Raw genomic sequence first — 19,971 nt, 5'->3', positions numbered from 1 at the left:
TTCGTGACTTGGTTAGGAAGCCAGTGACATTTTATCCTAAAAACAAACAAAGAAAACCCCAAACCCAACCAAACAACACCCGATCAACCAAAGGAAAATCCCCCCAAGGGCTAGTGCAGTGGTATATCACCTACAGCAATCTCTCTTGGGCTGTTCCAAGCTTTGTTGTGCTCTCCTGTGGTTATTTTCTACAGGAATTCGGTGCTGTTGCTCCTTGACACGTTCCTGCTTGCATCGCAATAAAAGTGTGCAATTGCAGGGAAGCTGCTGGGTGCAGAGCTTGTCTGGGATATAGCTTTATGAAGTAGTAAATTTTCTGTTGCTTAATCTAATTTGCTGGAGAAAAACACAAGTGCAAGGAGAGGAGAATGTGTGCTTCACCTTCCAGAAGTGCCATTAGAGATCTTGATCTTGTTACAGTCTGTTCTGTGTTACTACTTGTACGGACGGTAGCGTATGAGGATTTTAAATATATCTCAGTAAGAAAGTACAAAGAAAGAGCAAGTGTCAATAGCAACAGACAGCAAACGACTGCATTAAAGGGAGGAAATGCTTGTGTCAGCCCCCTCCCTCAGAAATCAGATCTTGGCAGAGTGAGTTTAACCCTCGCTTCTTTTGTGGTGGATTAATTAAGTCCTGTGACCTTCCTCTGTGATGTTAAATGCTGAAGTCCTGGCCACTGAAAATAGGCCCCACATTTCTTCATGTTGCTCTCTGATGTGCCACTATCTATCTTGTGCCTTCACTCCAGTTTTCTTCTGCTTCCTTTATGAAAAGTTCACTGCATCCTCTCGGTGGAGGTGGCTGCACGCTGGGGTGTGCAGCGTTAGGCAGGACGATGCTGCAGCCTCTTGGGTGTGCAAAACTTGGTCCGTTCCCAGTGCCAGCCAAAAGCAGTGATGAGTGTGAGCTGTAGGGACAGGACAACAGAGCACTGACACAGAACAGAAACCTTGAGAGAACTTCTTGGAGCAGCACTCGGGCAAGGACACCAGACCTGGAAATGCCAGGGTGGCTCCAGCCTGGACTGCGTGGGGCTCCTGGGCTGGCTCAGAGGGCAGGATCCTGCTGGTGCACTCCTCTGTTCAACCAGCTCCTGGCTTGGTAAGGCTTTGGCTAAGACAAAATTAAATTTCTTGTGCTGATGATGCTCCTCTTGTTCTGACAGAGTTCCCTTATTTCTTGTCTCAGGTTTCTCCTACCTTCTTTTATATGCTCGACTGCATACGCTTCCTCCGATAGCAGCACGTTTACGAGCCTTAAATGAGGTGATTCTCTATGAGCTCTATACTGACGTGGCTGCTTGAAGATATTGAAATAAACAGCTTTTTCTGCAGCACGGCACCTGCTCTATGGGGTGATGCAGTGGGGTTGGACAGCTGAGATCCCCCCCTGGAGAAATATCCCCGGCCTCTCCAGCCTTCTGCTGCAGGCTCATTTGGAAATGGCATTTCAGCACAAGACCGGTGCTTAATATATCATTCAGGCTCTGTTCATTGTCTACAGATAGTAGTGTAACCTAAGTTCAGCAAAGTAATTAGGAGAAATAATTAATGGCTCTCAGTGATGAAGCAACCCCTCCCTCCCTTCTCCCTCACCATGTGGTGCACCTTGGTAGCGACTCAGAAAACACAAGAGGACATTATGAATCCAAAAATAAAAGTCTTTACCTGTAATTAACTGTGCACACAGAAAGGAAAACGGGGTGATCAAGCAGCAGTTGATAGTTGCTTTACTGTAGGAGAGTACACCATCATGGCAAAACGTCCCTTTAAGTTGTGTTTTTTTTTTTTTTTTATAACATTTAATCCAAAGAAAAATAAGTCTCTACCAAAAAAAAAAAAGTATTTAAACCGTACACTATACGGAAATGGGTGGATAAGACACTGCATTCCTCACACACCATATGCCTAATGGCCCCCTATGTTCTCCTTAAGTGCAAGAAAACAAAACCCGTCAATGAAATACAAAATCAATGCAGCAACTGGAGCTGTAGGCAACAGCACGTGGATGGCCCGGCCGCCAGTGGGATGTGAGACTATGCAGCAAGGATGGACCAGAGCCCCCTCTGCCCTCCCTCCCTGTAGTGTGGTGGGGCTCTGGAGGTACCATGACAGGCTCTTTCAAAATGGGACACTAAGAGAGGGGTTTTTTTAAAAAAAAAAAAGGAACAAAAAAAAACATCCCAGCCTATACCAAAGTAAATAAATTAATCGTAAAAAAAATATCCCTTGGATCGCGGCACTGTTTCACCAGGGCCCTGGTGGTCCCTGGTTGCCCTGTGCAGAGCAGGGAAGGAGCATCGCTGCGCGGGAGGAAGGATGGGCCACGGGTCCCTGCGGGGCCGTGGCACTGGTGTGCACTGGTGTGCACTGGTGCAGTCCCCTCGCTGCTGCTCGGCAGCTGGCGTGGTGCTGTGGCCACCCCGGCTACAGCTGGGATGGTTTCGCGGGCAGGAGTCGGCCCCTGGTTTTCTGCGTACCTCTCTGCTTGGAAAGTGGACCGAAAGACGTTGTGCAAGTCCTAGCGTGAAGGAAGGCGGAGGAGCCGGTGGGGAGAGCCACCCGTTACCTCGGGCTCCCCGGGTCCCTCGGGTGATGTGCCTCGGCTGGGCTCCCGCCTCCCAGCCCTCAGAGGTCCACGAAGCCGCGCAGCTGGAGGGCGAGCACGCCGAGGAGGACGGTGCTGAGGCCGGCGCGCGTGCTGTGGGCACCGTCGCAGTCCTTTTTGTCGGCCTCGCACCGCGATTGCTGGCACAGGACCCCCTTGAAGCCCACGGGGCAGATGCAGCGCTGGTTCTGGTAGCAGGTGCCGCCGTTCTGGCAGAGCAGGAGCTCCTCGTCACAGACGTTGGCTACGGGATGGGAGGGAAGGAAGGTGAGGGGAGTTTGTCCACGGTGCCTTAAACCCCTCGATTGCAGCAGAAGCTAGAAAGCTTTTTGGCTTTCCTTTATGGCTCCCGGGGCTTAAATTATCCCACCCTCACAGGCCTAGATCAGGCCCAAGGCTGCAGGAACAGAGTGAGGCGCTGCAGACTTCAAAGCTTTTGGGATTTGGGAGGAATGGTCGGAGTCTGCTCACCCCACAGCCTGAGCATCACGGGGCAGCCGAGCAGGCGGTGCTGGAGATCCCCCTGTGCCTGGGCCCTCCTCCTGCTGCCCCTGGCTCAGGTTGGATGCCCGTGGTGCTGTCGGGGTACTTACGGAAGCAGCCCTGCCTCCAGTAGTAGTTGGGCAGGCAGTCGTCGCACTTGGGCCCCGTGGCGCCTTCTTTGCATTCACAGTAGCCGGTCTCGTTGCAGCGGTCGTGCAGGGAGCCGATCTGGTTGCAGTTACATTCTGGCCAAAGACAGCGCCGTCAGGCCTTGTCCTGCCCATGGACTTTGTGCCTGCTGATGTCCCCCTTGGAGATGCTGGGGATTTGGGGAGAGCCCGACTACGTGATATGGGAGGGCCCTGGGAGAGCCTGCACAGCCCAGGGGCTGGGGGGGCACGGCTGCACGAGAGGGGTCCAACAGCACAAACATGGGTACAAAGACCACCCCCACCCATGTCTAAGCAACTCCTGCTACAGCAATGCAGTTGAATCTAGTTGGAAAACACTATTTGGGCTTTGCCGGCAGGAAATTGATGGCGTGGCAGGCTGCTCTAACAGCTGCCATCCTCCGGGAGCACCCAGGTGGACGCATCGCCCCCTGAACCGAAGCCCACCCCGTGGCACGAGGCGGCTCGAGCGCTCACCTATGCATACATTCTCGTCGTCCAGCTCCGCCGAGCTGTTGCGGTAGAAGCCCAGGCGGCAGTGCTGGCAGTGCTGGCCCCGCGTGTTGTGCTTGCAGCTCACGCAGGTCACCACGTTGAGGAAGTCGATGTAGCTGCAGCGGTTGGAGTGGCCGTAGCACTCGCAGTCTGCGGGGAGGAGGAGAGAGCTGGGCCCAGGGCCTCCCTCCCTCACGGGTGGAGGTGAGGAGCCGCAGGCTTTGGAGGAGCCTTCTGCTCCAGCAAAAGGCAAAGCTCGCTGCCTACATGGGGCTGCTTGGGCTGTGTGTGTGCACTGGGGGCCGTATTTTGCTGCTGCAGGGGGGTATCGGGCTGGGGACCCTTGCTCAGAGTGGGGCCAGGGTGGTCTCTCCCTGCAGGGGGTAAGGACAGGAGGGAGCTGTTCCCAGGACACTATTTCTTCAAGGAAATGCATAATCACAGCAGCAGAAAGCAGGCTGTGGAGTGGTGTCAGGTGTTAATTAAAGAGATGCCTTGTTAATGAGCAGAGCCCAGCTTGGTGCCTGGAAGGAGAAGGGAGAGGTGAGGGGCTGGGGCTCTGCTGGGGCTCCAGGAGCTGGAGCACTGCACTGGGACAGCCTGGCCTGGCCCGGCATGGCACAGCCTGGCTGTGGCAAGGAGGAGCTGGGCAGGCAGAGCACTGGGAAGGCCCTGGACGAGGCTGTGCTGGAGCTGAAGCTGCTGCATGCTCAGGTAAACCCTGGCTGCCTCTCTGGCCTTTTCCTCCTTTCTGTGCTCACCTCCCTGCTCCATATCTGTTGTGAATTATGGTGACTCTCAGCTGTGGCTGAGCACGTTAGGGTGGTTTAAAATGCGTGGGTGTAAGGAAGAGTGGCTTGTGGGGGGTTCTGCAAAGGGTGGTGGGCTGGTGCACCGGGGGGTGACCGGGGCTGTCTGGCACAGCAGAGGGGTGCCCTCAGCGAGCAGAGCATTGCTCCTGTCCCCAGCGTGCTGGGCTGACCTCTCAGCTGCAGGTGCGTGTGCTGGAAAACAACCACCCATGTTTAATTTCTAGCCAGAGGAAGTTGATTACTGGCTTCTTGTGTTTGCTTTTTATTACTCTGAATCGGGATGATGAGCGCCTCGCTGCGCTGGCAGTGTGAGGCTCAGGATGATGGATCTTTCTGGGAGTTTAAAAGGACAAAGCAGGAGGAGAGGAGGGACGCTAGCTGCCCTGTGGCACTGCCATCCTGCTCAGGAGGCGTCCCAGCCAGCTGGCAGGGGACATTGTGAGCAGTTGTCAGCCAGTGTCAGGCAGGTCCAAGCTTCCCCGGCCGTTGGGAGGCAGAGGCAGGCTCAGAGCTGGGGTTTCTGTCCAGGCTCTTGCATTAAACATTCACGGATGGCAGAGGGATGGGAGGGAAGGACGTGGGCTGGCATGCACAGAGGACTGGAGGAGGAGATCTGTGTCAATGAAATGAAGACAGAAAGATGGAGCAGGGCAGAGGTTTCCCCGTGGTTCGCAGCTGCCTGAGGAGGAGCTGAGATGGTACTAATCCTGACCCCCTGTGAAACAGCTTCTGTGTGACAATATCCAACAAATTTCATCTCAAATACTTCTGGCTGCTGCAATTCCCAAGCATCGTTCTGCCCTAGGATGCACTCTTACAGCTATCCCATGACTCGTACTCATCCCATGACTCCTCATTTTCTCTGTGCCTGTTGCTGCTGCACCACATCGCTCTCCCAAGGACTGGGAGCCCCGGAGCACCGCGCTCCCTCCCCTTACCTTTATATTTTTCAATAGGAGCCACTGGGCCAGAGTCTGGTTTGAGCCGGATGAGTTTGGAGATGTTTGAGGATGCTTAAGAAAAATCAGAGACAGGCTTTTTCTCACCACTTAGCACCACTTCGCGTCCTACACTACTGCGAGCATCTCTGGTACGAGAACAATGACGAGCCAAGCCAAGAACACCGCTCTGGCAGCGCTGCAAGCTATTTCTGCACCAGACAGCTGGTAGCTGCTAAATTTCTCCTCTTCTTCTCCCCTCCTCGAACTTTGATGCATGAGAAATTCCATGCACAGTGATGTTGCATCACTCAGAGCCGGGTGCCGGGCAGAGGAGCCATCCACACGTCCCCCCTACACAGCTACCAGCTGCGGCCTAGGTTTGATGGGGGCCAGGCCAACTGGCCCCCCAAAAGCTGCTAGGAGCACAGCTATGAGCTCAAACACTACGGAATTAGGCATGGTTTGAGGAGGGGACCCACAGGGCCCACGCAGCTCCAGCCCATTTGCCCACACCAGCACCTACCTGGCTTCTTCTTGTGCTTCTTGCCTGCAGAATGTGCTGTGCGCCCTGCTTTGCTCTTCGGGGCCACTACACGAGATGACACAACAAATCTGAGTGCTGTGATGGGGGCAGAGCCCCCAGAGCCCACTGAGCTGGGCTTGGTGGTGGCTAATCCACCAGAAGTGGCTGCCCCTGGCCAGGGTGGTGCCTGTGGGAGCCCTTCGCTGCATGGCGTGAGGCAGCAGGGAGTTACGGCGGTGTAGACGTTAAAGGTTGTTGCTTCAGGACAGAAGCTTGGGGTTTTGGTGCTTGGGGAGTTTTTGCTGTTGTCATTGTGAGGTTGCTGTGGGGTTGGGGCCTCCTCAGGTCTCTTTGGTTCCCCCCAGCTCCACGGCAGGCTGTCCTGCCCATCCACAACTGCTAGTCCCAAAAATGTCTCCAGTAAAACCTCAATGGGATGAGGAGAATGGAGCTGGGCCAGACCCTCTGAGGAGGAGAACGGATTGTATGATGCTGGGAGATGCTGAGGATGGGTTTGTTGTCCAGGCCGATGGGCACAGAGGGAGAAACCTGCCATGTTTCATCCTTGGGAAAGGGCCATGGCCTTACCTTGAATGCTCTTGGGAGGCTGTGGTGGCTTCAGCTTGGGTCCAAGGGCTGCTGCATTTGTTGGGCGCTGAACAGCTTAAGGGGGTGTTAGGTAGAAAGAACACCAGATTTAATACAGATCCTGCACTCGCTTGCTTGAAAAGGTGACAAAGGGACCAGAAGTTCTAGGCAGGGATCTAGGGAGGGCTGGGGAGCTGTGTGTGGTTGAAGATGCATTGAGGCAGGGATGAGAGACAAAGTCTCCTGGAAATTAGAGTCCTCTAATACGAAGAGAGACAGAGAAACTACTCTCATAACTTTCTCATAAATCTTCTCTCAAAACATAATTTTGTCTCTCTGTGAGGTTAGAGAGGTCCAAAAGCATAACAGTTCCAAAGAGCCTGAATTTCAGCACTTTGTGCACCCGAGTTGAGTATTTCCAGACGTCCTGGGCCCAGCTTCAGTTGTTCTGCACTGGAAGGGGTGCTACTGTCTGCAAGGGAGCTAACTACAGGCACCTCAGCTGGAAAAAGGGGGCTGAGCACCAACAGGCAACTGCCAAAGCATGCCAGTGGGAACCCTGAGGAGGAGAAACTTCAGCCCCAGCAGTCAGCACGAAGCGTCCCAAGGTTTCCACCGGGAGCTTCATAGCTTGCCTTTGGTAGACACACAGGAGAAGTGAAGCAAGGAAATCTGTAAGAAGGCATCTATGCTGTAAAGGACACAAGCCTATCTGTTTACAAAGTTGTTCTGCTCTACAAACAGACTCTGGTCTCGGGAGACAACAGGATTTCCATGATTCTCTCTGTTCACCCCAGCAGCAAGCTGAGAACAATCTTCTGTACCACTTATCGTCCTCATCTTTCATGTATGCAAGTAAACCCCGAGGCTCAATCCAGCCTCACCAGATTACCAGCTGCGTGGAGGGCATAGACAAACTCTGAGCTTCTCCCAAGCAGGAGGAGGAGAGAGATGCATGGAAAGCAGAGATGTGGAGCTAGGCACTAAAGCATTTGCTGGGTGTTGGGGAACTTGCCAGCAGGACCCAGCTCAACCACGCGTCTCCTACCTTCTGATGCTGTGCCAGCCTTGGCCGGGGGAAAGCCCAGTTGCAGTGGGGCAGCCGCTGACAAGCTGGTGTAGTCTTGTAGCAATCAAAGAGGAAAACACATTAGGAGGTGTGTTGGAGGAGCTGGAAACCAGCTAGGAGCTTGGCTTCTCTCTGATGCAGAGCCAGAGCTCTGGGGGACAAAACTCGGCCCTGCGGCTGTCCCTCCAAGCACGTGCTGTGCAGGTTTTCATGACTTGCCTGGTTGGTACAAGTGCTACAGCCCCTCTGAAACCATGGCTTTTGGTCTGTGTGTTTGCACAAGGGCTTTCGGTGACTGGTTTCCACCCCTCTTTGCTTTGAGGAGCTTTGTTTTAAACACCACACAGAGAGCTAGCACAGGTATTTTATGATAGAGGCACCAAGTCCCAGTTTCTAATTTAAACTTCTAGGCTCTCCTTCAGGCCCTGCTCTTGCCTTGGAAATGCCACTTAAAGAATTTGCAAGCCACTGCAGAGGAATTAAAACAGCAGGAAATTTATAGATCACTTCTTGTTTGATTTCTCCGCAAACCCTCACCCCCACGGGCTCCATGGCCCTCCCCGTCTCCTCAATATTGGTAACAATCTTCAGGTTTGCTAGAAAACAAACCAAGGAATACAATTTTAAAAGCCATATTATTAATTTCAAGCTCCAGTTGGGTAACATAAGGAGGAGGAGGAAAAAAAAAATTCCTTGATCCTTGCCAAGTTTCAAAGGACAAACCCGAGTAGGAGAGAAATGTGATTTCCCAGCCTCGTCAAGGGGATAATAAACAATGCAGAATAAAAAAGAAAAAAATCTTTTTTTTTTTTTTTTTTTTTTTAAATGACGAGCTCTAAAAGAAGGTGATAGATGTTGTCCTTTTCAGCTGGAAAGTGGAAACCAATTGATATTAATATGGTGTTAAAGAGAATATGAAAAAAGCCCTGTGCAAATTGGCAAGGGTTTAATTAGAGTCACAATAAAAAACAGCCCTGGAGGCATTTTGCTTTTTAGTCATTCACATACACCTCCACTCGATCGCATTTACAGAGCCAGGAAAATTATTAATGCTCATTATCCTGAGAACCTTTCCCTTATAGCTCTGTGACATTAATGGACAGTTTTACATTTTGGGAGTGGGAGAGGCTTGTTTCAGCCCCAGACCCGTTTCATATGAATGGGAAGCACTGGACATGTCTTATCTGTGGGGCTTTTATCAGCCCTGGTGAAAACACTAGGTCTTCGTGGGTTTCTGGTTAAGTAGAATCAAGAAGTCAGATTTTATGGAAAAAAAACCTCTGGGCAAGTAATGTTTGGAAACAGCACAGGAGTAGTGGGGAAGGACCTTGGAAAAGCCCTTTTCCTTAATCACATGCCATGACCCTTCTGGGCTTGGTTTTGGTTTTCCCAGAGGTAAATTGGCACTGCTGGAATTACCAGGTTACAAACTGTTGAGGGTGGATAAACGGAAGCAGGAAAAAAGTTCCTTTTGCTTATATTGAACGTGGGGAAAATTGTAACAAATGGCAAGGCAGAATTTCACAGGCTTCAAGGAAGGTTTAGAAATAACAAATCTGCAGAAGGCAAATGAGAATAGCACTTAATTCATCCTCCTTAGGGTAACTGTGATTTCCCTTCGTTCTACCCATTTTGGCAGCCTTGAGTACATTCAGACCACAGACCGTGTCCATAAACTCAATCCTTTCCCCCTCTCACCGCATTACAGGCGAATGGGCACAGAAGCGTCCTATGAGCGTGACCACAGCTCCACCTTGACCACAGAAAACACCACGAGCAGCCAAAGGAAGCAGATGTCTAGCAGATCCATGCAACCCAGAGACAACCCAAATCTAATCTACTCTTCTAAGTCTACGTGCTATGCTGCTCTCTGCCTTGCTGCTACCCACTAGTGTGCGGAGGCATGAAGGAGAAGGGAAAAACACATCAGTCTGGCTTGAAATACCTGTTTTTTTCTGTCTCTCTTTCACGGGCACAGAGGCAGCGAGCTCAGAGGCTGGTCTGATGATGCTTGCTTATGGTGGGAAGCAGAAATTCAGAGGGCAAAAGACAGTGCGTATGTTAGAGGGTGAAACAACACCGTGATGGGGCAGGGCCCTAGCAGGATTTTTTTAATGCCCATCTGGCTGAGCTGACTCTAAAGGAAGGAGGGATTTGTTTAATACTTCTGAAATTCAGGAGGGAGGCGATGACAGAGTATCTCATTTGGGGATTCTTACCCGGCTCGGGGTTATTGCGTCTCCTGCAAATGGGCATCTTGCCAGGAGCTAGAAGGGTCACCTTTTTAATGAGGTGTTTTCTCTGAGGTCCCAGTGAGTTTGATTCAGAGCCCCTCTGGGATCTCATGGTATTTAAGGAAGTACTTTACATTTTGCAGGACCAGAGGGGGAGGAATGTCTTGGGACCCAAATGCCAGAGTAGAGGAGGGAGACCAGACTGCCTCTATAACAGGGCAACGGCAGGTGAAAAAACCCAAACCTGCATCTCCTTTTCTGCACAAAAAAAGGAATTGGGCAAACTCTGCTCAACTCTTTTAAACTCAAAGCAGAGTAGAACTGGGCTGTACTTTGCTTCCCTATCCATGCTCAAAGCCATGTAACACTGTCTGGCTATTGCCAAGCTGCTGGAGGACTCAGAGCATCATCCTATTTGGAGCAGCCCCCCCAGGGACTGCCCCATCCCAGATGCACCATTCTGGGGTGAGAGCTGGCTGTGCAAAAACCTGGGCTGGGGACCTGGGTGGAGGCAAGCAGCTCGGCTTAGCCCTGCCCTTATAAAGCCAGGGATGCCATGGCTGTTCTGTGTTTTTATTATTATTATTATTATTATTATTATTTGTCCCTTAACACTAGGTAATGAAAGCATTGGCTCTGGCCAGGAAGCAGGAGAAGGACTAAACCCCGAAGTGCAGGATGTTTTCCAGGTTGCCCAGAGCAGCTGGGCAAACACCCCCTTCACCCCCAACCCCACACAGGTGCCTCCCTGCCCACCCCGGATGTATGACACAAGCAAGACAGAGCGCTGCAAATCATACATGAGACAGACACTACACACACCACCCACATATACACAGCACTCACAAAAAAAAAAACAAAAACAAAAAAACACAAAAAACAGACCTAAAATGTTGCTATGGGTGAGCATGGATAAAAATCATGACCCCAAGTGCGTGGTGGAGATGCAGCTCCTCGTCACTGCCTGAGGACGTGGTGATGACGGGAGTGCAGAGCAGGGGTGGCAGACAACCTCCTCACACACATCTATATCGTGTACCTGGGTGAAGAGCACTTTTTAGCAGGCAAGAAGATGGTAATTCTTTTGCCCAGGGTCATTCCAGCTCCGTGGAAGTTGGAGATAGCCCCCCGGCTTCCCAATTAACTACTCAAGCAGGGTACCTCCATGAATATAGCTATATTTGCATAAACATGCAATCAAGTTTCCTCATCCCTTTGACTGGCTTCTGGCAGCTCCCCCAGACAGACTGTTACTAACATACTGTGGGTGTAAAACGTCCTCCCGGGAAATATCAGGCCCAGAAAGCATGGCAATGGGAGGAATGCGTGTCTAATTCCCCCATGAGAAGCTTAAAAAAATGTCCTGCTGTTAAGTTTTATCTGCTCATTTCCAAAAGAAAAGGGAAAACGATGTCTCCTTGTTCGCAGGGGAGGGAAGGTGGAACCCTGGGAAAAAGCACAAAGGTTTTCCTCCATGGAGTGATTGCAGAAATTAGGAAAGGGTGTTGGAGGCGTGTGCGAGCTCCAGCCCCCAGCACGCTCCCTTGCTTCTTGTGCAGCTGCCACTTGGGGAGCGTTAGCGTGTGGCTCGTCCCTACGAGCACTGCCCTTGAAAAGGCAGCAGCCTGCACTCAGTCCTTGAGCCTGGTGCAGGGTTTGGAGAGCCAGCAAGGATGGAGCCAGCTTGTCTCTTGACCTGATGGCCCGTCCCTGGGGTGGTTTAGCAAAGCTTTTGCCCTGCTCTCAGTCTGTGGCTTCCCCCTTGGGCAGTTTTCCTGGCTGAGAGAGTGCAAGGGTGGGCAGAGCCCAACCCAGCCCTCCCCATCGCTCTCTGGGAGCAGCACCCAGCCAGCAAAGATACTGGGGCAGCTGTCCTGCTTGCTGTGGTATCCTGTGTGGAGGTTTGGGGTTGGAGCAGGATGAGGTACAGCTCTGCTTGTCTCTCCCTGCAGTGGGACAGTGAAGTCCTCATTGCTTTTCTCCCTTGCCTTGTGATGGGAGCTGTAAGTGAGCATCTCTTGCAGTCGTGCCAGCCTTTTGCAGGTCAATATTGCCAGGTGGCTCTAGAAGGGAGATTCGAAAACCTTCTCTTAAAAAAAATAAAAATTAAAAAGGGGAGAAGTGTTGCTTCCCCCGCATCCAGTCCTGGCTTCACTTCTTGCTGCCCTGATGGTAACAGAGCAACAGCAAATTGAGATTGGTTGGTGAGGAGGGATGTTAACCCGTTGCATGGTTGTCTTGTGGATTGGAGCTTTGAGGTGGACCTGAAATGGCTGGATTTGTGGTTATAGGAACCACAACGCTTGCTCCTAGCTCATGATGCAAATGTCAAAGTGCCCTTGGACTGAAAAGGGGATAAAGCAAACTGGGACTGCCCAGAGGCTGAGAGCTGTGAACCTTTTCAGGGTGATTTTTATCCATGTCCCCGCACACAGATAACCAGGCCCACCGACCCAGCAGCCCCACACGTTCCCCAGTGACACCGGAGGAGCCGGGGGGGGTAAGAAGCCAAAAAGAGGAGCCCGGTGGTGGAGGCGAAGCAGGGAGTGTGGCACCCACCTGGCTGGGTGGTGGTGGTGGCGGGTAGGGGGGTGCTGGTGGTGGTGGTGCTGGTGGTGGTGGTGCTTGTGGGTGTTGTGGTGGTGGTGGTGGGTTTTGCGGTGGTCGTTTTTGCAGTGGTAACCCGCTGCGGTCGCTCAAACGCTAGCAAGCAAAGAGAAGAGGTGGGAGGCACTTACTGACGGGGCGTGGAAGGTTTCTTTGCCAGCCTGTGAGGCTGCTGCTGCTCAGGCTGAACTGGTGACCGATTTCTCAGCGTGGTTACAACTGGGGCACCGGGAGGTTTCTGAGGATTAAGGCGATGGCGGCTTGATGACGCTGGATGCAGCCAGCGCTGCGTGCGTGCGTGCAGGGGCTGGAGGCTGTGGCCGTATCAGCTTACTCTGTTGGTGCAGATATTGGCTTAAATACTTACAGCTCTATCATAAACTAATTGCCAATTAAGCTCAAAAAGGGGAAAAGAAAGCACGCCTTGGAGAGGAGGGGAGAGCAGGGCTCGCAGGCCGCCCTGCCTGAAGGTGGGCTCGCGCTCGCTGATGTCTCCGTGCCAGATGGCAGAGCCGGGCCTACCCCAGCGTGGCGAGCAGCACAACTCCCTCCTGATCCCCCAAAAGCGCTGAGCCACTCAGCACCGGCGATATCAACCCCTGCTGTCGCCGTTTGTTCATTTCCACTGGCGTCCTTCGTTCCACACGGCAAATTAATTGCTGGCTTAACTTCAGCAAGTCACCGCGGCGCTGAGCAGGAGCGCTCCGGGGTGCGGTGCCCGTCGCATCGCGCTTGCCGTAACAGCCGTGACTAAAATACCATGTGGAGCACAAATTCCTGCTTAACTTACACCTGCTGCCCCTGTGTCCTTGTTTGTCCCACTGCTTCATGCAGATTATTGTGCTTAATTTCATAATAGCCCTGAGCTAGTTTAAATACTTAATTTAGGTCACTTCTAGTCTCCTATGCAAGCTAAATAATCTCTCCTTAACTGGCCTTGGTTACAAATCCCTCCTGTCTGCTTTCTGCACATTGCTCTAAGCACACCCCCAGCTTCATCCTGGCAGAAAATTTTGATGGGAAACATTTTCCAGTGAAACAAATGCAGAGCTGAGAATGCCAAGCTGTGTAAAAGGGAGAAAGAATTGCCAAAATGTTTTTGACCAGAAAAGCAAAGAATATTTTGGACTGTTGGAGCATTTTTTTTTTAAAATCCTAAATTCCTTAAGGGAGACTCCTAGTTTTTTATTTGAAGCTTTTAAATGTAATTACTCAAAATCTAAATATGGTTCATTTACCCAGAAAAACTGTCCTCCAGTTTTCAATGAGGTGCATTTTTCTTAATTGCTTATGAATTTATCTGAAAGTATTCCTCCTCCAATTCTTTCCACTTGCCTGCAAACTAAGAACTCGGTATTCATTCAGCTCTACGATTTGTTTCTTCTGGAGGCCTAATTCTGAGCCACAAAACTCAAACCCAAGCTTCCTTGCCCAAAACTCAAGGCTCTTTGATAACAAACTACCTCCAGCTTTGTCAAACACGGAGTTCTGTTATTCCATCAGTCTTTCAAGAGAAATCCCTCCTGAGCTCCCCACTCTTTGCTGCAGACACTTCGTAGACATATGTTCATATACATACACGTGTTGTGTACATACAGACACACACACACTGTATATATATTTTTACAGATAGGCCAAGGTGACCCAGCCTGGGTGCTATGCCAAATAATTCAAACCCAGCTCCTTCTCAGAGCAGAAGTCTGCAGTACTGGGGGGAAAAGTTCACAGCAAGCACTGGTGTTTTTGAAGAGTCTTTTTTTATTTCCTTTCCGGCTGCCATTCTAACGAACCTCATGGGGGGAAACCATGCCAGAGGAAGAGACAAAATGAGGCTACTGAAGTCAAAGAAAGAAAATATAAGACTCTTTGACAGAATGGAAAATAAGGCACAATTAGGGAAGACTTATTGCCTGGAAAATGATAATGGACAGAAAATAACCATTTTTTTTTCCTAGTAACATCCACAAGGACCATGCACCGAGATGTTAAATGCCAGCATTTCAGTTATGTTTTTACTTACTGCCAAAGGCTGAGCCTGCAGCTGCACCTGGAAAAAAACAAGAAGTGTGGTCACTGGAAGCAGGATGCCGTTGCCTCTGATACCAACAGAAGATCAAACAGATAACCCAACGTGGGACAAAACAGCAATTAATTAGCAGTGGTCTTGCTCATAGTTACATCAGTTTGCTGCAACGTCTTAAAAAGCTGCTTTTGTCAGACCACAGAGACAACCAGACAGAGCCGTCTGGGCTCTTGGTACCTCAAGCCTTTTGCCTGGGGAAGAAAAAAACAGCTTGGTCCTGGCTGATAGGTTTTTCTGTTAACCATTTTCTCGACCTACCATTGAGGCCCAGCAAAGGACAAAGCACGCTGAGGTTCCCTGTGGTAGGTACAGACCGTAGGGTCTGAACCAGCTTGTGGCAGCTGGGCAGGTCTCAGTGAGTGAGGAGGTTTGAATGCCCTTCTCGCTGCAGCTCTCAATCAGCAGGAGACTGCAAAGCCACTGGTTTCAAGCCTGCCACTCAAGGTGTGGTGGCATGGGAAGCTTCAGCTTGGCAGGAATACACAGCAGAGGGCCAGTGGTGGAAGAGGTAGGACCACCAAGAGGAGAGGACTATGGAGAACGATCTCTCCTGCAGAGGGAGAGGATGTCAACGGGGGAGGAGGAGGCGACAGAGAGAGTTGGGGGAAAGATAGAAGACTGACAGATGGGAAGAGAGATGAATGGGAGAAAAAAGAGCAGAGGAGAAAAAGGAATAGGAAGAGACACGAGGAACGGAGGGGAGGGAAAGGGAGAGAACAGCATGTCTGTGCCTGTCAACACCAGAAACTCTCCCAGGCTCCTTTGAAATGATGCAGCCGCTTGGTGGTAGCTGACAAGCTCGTTCCCTTTCAAAGAACCTGCTTGTCTACCATCCCTGGCACACACAAAACATTCCCGTCACGGCCTTCGGAGCCTGAGTTTCAGCTTTGATCATCTTAAAGCACATAAATCTTTCAAAAATTTTGGGGGGAGGGAGGGAAAAGATTCTCTTTGGTAATGCTCAAACCCGCTGCTTGAAAGGCTGAAGGGGCTACTGTGGCTCCGTGACATTTAAACAAGTCTGCTGATGTGGACTGGACAGAAACCCAGGAGAAACTGGCCCATCTGTGATGTTTCCTGCCCCAATTCCCCTGCTCGAACGATGGTGGGTATATATCCTTTATCTCATCTGCGCGCCTTTGCTTCTGTCACTGCGTTGCTACAGCAGGCAATTGGATGAGACTGGAGCTGCGCAGAGGGACTGCAGCTCTCGGCGCCTGCCTGAAACGCTGATGTACACAGAGGGGGATCCAGAAATCAACCAGGATATCCAGCGTGCTGCTCTCCTGCAGCTGAGCAGCACCATCACTGAGCTCATGGGCTATGTGAAAGCCAATGCTCTACGGCGGCCAAATAATATTTTCTCCAAGGGACAGTAATTCGCATCACTACAAAGCCACAGACCTAGATTTTGGCCCATACTTGTACAGACACAGACAAAGTCATCACTCATCTGCTGCTAGCTAAGAAACCACCTTTGTATCCACCCGGCTCACCCCTTATTTCTCTGTGCACCAGGACACAGATACTCATTTCCCTTCCCAAACACCCTGCAGAGCTACACGCTGATTTGAGGAAGAGAAGAAGATGAGAGCTTGCTCCCATCCGTGGGTGTTGTGCAGCCCAAGGTGGCAGCACAGCCAGGGCTGACTCCCTGCAGGTTACTTACATGCGTTGGGGGACCCGTTGGGGAGAGGCAGGTAGGATCCTGCTCGCCAAGACCTGGAGCGAAAGTTCTTCTTGCACTTGCCGCAGTCCTGTCCCGTGGTGTTGTGCTCACACTCGCACTGAAGGCTGCCCTCTTTGAAGGTGCACAGGTTAGCGTGGAGGTTGCATTTACACCTGGAAGAAGACGGGAGAGGAAGTGTCAGGTATTGCTGTGCCTTGTCCTTGTCCCAGTGTAATGCAATCGGTGCATATGAAAATGTAGAGGTGAAGCTGGACTGGTTGCCCCTCTCCTGTTCCTTTTACAGATTTTTTTCCACTGAACTCTGCTGTTTTCCCAGGGTATCTGGTGCTGGGGTTACGATGCCCAAGGTGGATCTGCAGCCTCTATTCCAAGACAAGAGATACTTTGCTCCCACCATCCAGCTGCGGTAGCAGAGACCATTTAATGGTAAACCAGAGCCTCCATCTGAGACCCCAGTAAAGCACTGCATACGTTTCAGTCTGTTACAGAAATCTGGCTGCTCTGCTCTGATGCAGGCTTTTATTGGAGGCAGAGGGGACAGCTTTGAGCTTTCAGATGGAAGAGCACAGATAACTCTGGTGCAACTCAACCCCCCTGACACCTGCACAGTGTGCTAAATTCAAGAGCGTTTTCTCCTGTGGGGTGAAGCTACACAACACAAACCCTTTCTGCTACATGCAGTGCAACCCCAGCCCGCTATGCCCAAATTAATCCAGAGAAAAAGCTGCCGTCAGAACCTGCCTTTTAGTCACCGCCTCATCGGAGAAGGCAACAACGAAAAACACTGTTCAGCAATTCGCAAGCATTAAGAAACTTTTAATGAGCTGTAGGGCAGTATGCAGGGAATAATTATCTCCATGCACAGTAATTCCTGTTGCGCTAACTCGGGAGGTGACTTGTGCAGAGCACAGAGGCTGAGCCCATAATTCACACGTGGCTCTATCGACTCCTAGGACTTAGTTCAGGCCATCAGACAGAGACCACGGGGACCAAAACCTCTCATTTCATTCCAGACAGTGGATCCCTAGCACAGCTTGATGGTTTTTCACTGCTTTGTCCATGGTGTAGTAATTTACATCCTCACAAGCAGAACCATTAGAAAACAGTAATGCTGTACCTAACGTGAACAGGCAGAGGAGTCTGACCAGGCAGTGTGCTGCTTTGCGGGGCTAATTGCACAAGAGACTCAGAGCTGAGGGAAATGAAACACTTGCAGAGAATATGAAGGAAACGTGGCCTGTTTCTTCTTGTGCTCTATCTGCTCGGGGATAAACAAAGTGGATTAGGCTGGGAGCTGTAAGCAGGGTCCCTTCCCAGCTGCTGGCGCTGCGCATGCGCTTGGTGCCTCTCCCCCTCTGCTTGGAGCCCCCACGGAGGCTCCCAGCCGCCGTCCTGATGTGGTGAGCACGCCTTTGCCGTGCTCCCGTTCACGCATGGCTGGACATGCTGACCTCGCTTAGGATTTTTTCTTTCCTCCCTCCCTGGCCTTAATTCTAGCAAACCGCAGTTGGAGCTAAGCGTAAGCTGGATGAGCAGCCTCTCCCCATCGTACAGCCCTGCCCGTCTCTGACCACACACAGAAGGGAGCTTTGCAGTCTCTAAAAAGGACGAGGAAAGCGAATTGGGTCTGTGGAGCAGAGGCTGTGACACGCTCAGCACGCTCCATTGGTGTCTGTGTGCTACCAGAGCTGGAGGTGCCGTGTCACGGCCGAAAGCACTCGCAACACCCCAGCACCCCTGCTCCACACACACACTGTGGACCTGAGCAGCCATGCGAAGGAAGCAGCTTTGGCCATTACCCACACCCGAGGGATGCTGTACTTCAGCCGCTCCGTGTCCCCTCTGCCTCCCATGAGGATGGATTTTGGCCGAGCTGTCCCAGCCCTTTGGCAGAGGAGATGCCCAGCCCTCGGCTGCTGCGGAGCCTGGCTCTGAATTATTCAGAGTCCAGCAAACACAGCCTCTTTCTCTCGCTTCAAAATTAGCTAACAGGAGGGGAGGGAGGGGAGCAGGCAAGGGAACAGGTTAAAGCAGGTCAGAGCTTCACCACAACCACATCGGGCTCTGAGTCAGAGCAACAGCTTTGGAGAGCCATCGCTGAGCTCCTCCTGCCCCTGCAAAGGTGCCTGCCTGCTCCTGTGCCAGCAAGCACAGCTTTTACAGGGAGAAGCCTCACTCCCTAATTGGTGTAAACAAGGAAAATGAAATAAAGACAAAGCAGAGGCAGTCTCTTGTCCTTCTTGCCTGGGTCACCTATTTCTCACTGCTCAGCCTGTTGCCACTGTGCAAAAGTTTTCGTTATCCAAAGGATCAATTTTACCAGGGAATTGCTTTCTGGTTTCAACCTCTGAGGATCATCAATCTGAGCAGAGAACTATAACCCCAGCAAGCTGACCCCACAACACAGCACTTTTCAGACCAATCAATCAGGCTGCATTATTTAATAGCCAACAGCTGGCCCCCATTGCCAATCCCATCTTGCTCAAATGTTTCTGCATCCGGGCCTCCCTGCTGCTTGTGCTCAGCGTTAACCCCCTTCTCCAGGCTTCTCTGCCTCCTCCTCTGGGCCTGCAGCCCAAGGACATGTGCTCGCTGACGGTCTGTGCTCAGCAGCATTCCCCAGCCAAGATCCAGCTGGTGAAGATGGGAGAAAATTATATTAGCCCAGTCCCCTGGGTGGGAGCTGCGCGTCCTGCTTGCCTCTGCTCATCTTCCTCAGGCATCCAGCCATCTCAGGAAAGAGAGGATGAAGGGAAAGGTTAGGAGCTGCTTAGCAATGAGGCTTAAAGAGCAGCAGCGGGGCAGACACCTGTGCTGTGTGCTGCAGAAGGCAGTGATGGCCTTTTCAGTCCCAGGCTGCTCTGGCTCCGCTCTCCCTGCAGCAAGGTGCTGAGCGCAGGGTGCTCAGGCTGAGGCAGGGGACTCAGAAGAGCTGCTAGTTTTTGTCCTCTCCAGCTCTGGTTCAAGAGTAGCAGTGGTGGCACTGGTTCTTGGTGCCCACGTATGGTTCAGATGTCGTGGGTCACAGCGTGGAGGAGAGCAAATCCAGCAGGAGCCACAGCACCCACAGGCACCCTCGCTGGCCTGGGGACACCCAAGTCCCGCGCTAGGCTGTTGGAAGGTGACACACAACTGCCTTTTGCATTAAACACCTGGCTCACCCCGTGCCTCAGCAGAAGTTGCCAGAGCAAAGCTTGGCCCAACACGTTGCACAACGGGGTATTTATGAGTTTATCCTCAGTGCAGGTCGTTCAGCTGCTGCCTTCCCCTCAAAGTGGTGCAGTGTGGTCGGAGGCTGCCAATGCCTCCACCAGGGAACAAGAAGGAGCTTGAAGAGCCAAGGAAAGTTTGCAGGAAAGTATCTTTTTTTTTTTTCTTCTTCTTCTATTTTTTTTAAAACGATCGTAAAGAACAGTTCACCGTCCCTGCATTTCTCCAAGTCAGCATCCTGGAGGTCACAGCAGCAAGCGGTTGGAAGCGTTCTGGTGCCAAGCCCGTATGCAAGGGAAGGATGTGGCCCCGTGCAGGCTCTGAGAGGAGGCACAGCCTGCAGGTGAGTGCTGCAAACCCCCAGGAGCCGCACTGGGAGTGGGACAGCAGCCACCACCCTGAGCTTTCACTCACAGTGACTTGAAATAATTTTTAAAGACTTCTCAGCCCTTCACT

At 51.6% G+C, this 19,971-nt stretch overlaps 1 protein-coding gene across 2 annotated transcripts in view; it reads right to left on the bottom strand.

Moving 5' to 3' along the window:
- Positions 1-2,189: 2,189 nt before the first annotated feature.
- Positions 2,190-19,971, bottom strand: part of NTNG2 (netrin G2) — a 46,326-nt gene continuing 28,544 nt past the window's right edge. Inside the window, exons 4-13 of one of the 2 annotated variants that reach the window (XM_032200128.1) lie at positions 16,285-16,457; positions 14,553-14,579; positions 12,485-12,628; positions 9,637-9,705; positions 6,623-6,697; positions 6,035-6,100; positions 5,509-5,583; positions 3,741-3,908; positions 3,204-3,338; positions 2,190-2,854 (exon numbers count right to left, since the gene is read on the bottom strand). In XM_032200128.1, coding sequence (XP_032056019.1) covers positions 2,631-2,854; positions 3,204-3,338; positions 3,741-3,908; positions 5,509-5,583; positions 6,035-6,100; positions 6,623-6,697; positions 9,637-9,705; positions 12,485-12,628; positions 14,553-14,579; positions 16,285-16,457 — 1,156 coding nt within the window. In that variant the 3' untranslated portion in view covers positions 2,190-2,630. The remainder of the gene's footprint in view (positions 2,855-3,203; positions 3,339-3,740; positions 3,909-5,508; positions 5,584-6,034; positions 6,101-6,622; positions 6,698-9,636; positions 9,706-12,484; positions 12,629-14,552; positions 14,580-16,284; positions 16,458-19,971) is intronic. The other variant, XM_032200127.1, reaches the window with a different exon arrangement.

The sequence above is a fragment of the Aythya fuligula genome, chromosome 19 (genome assembly GCF_009819795.1).
Source record: "Aythya fuligula isolate bAytFul2 chromosome 19, bAytFul2.pri, whole genome shotgun sequence".
NCBI lineage: Eukaryota > Metazoa > Chordata > Aves > Anseriformes > Anatidae > Aythya > Aythya fuligula.
The sequence above is the reverse complement of the archived record's forward strand: the minus strand, read 5'-3'. Positions and strand labels throughout refer to the sequence as shown.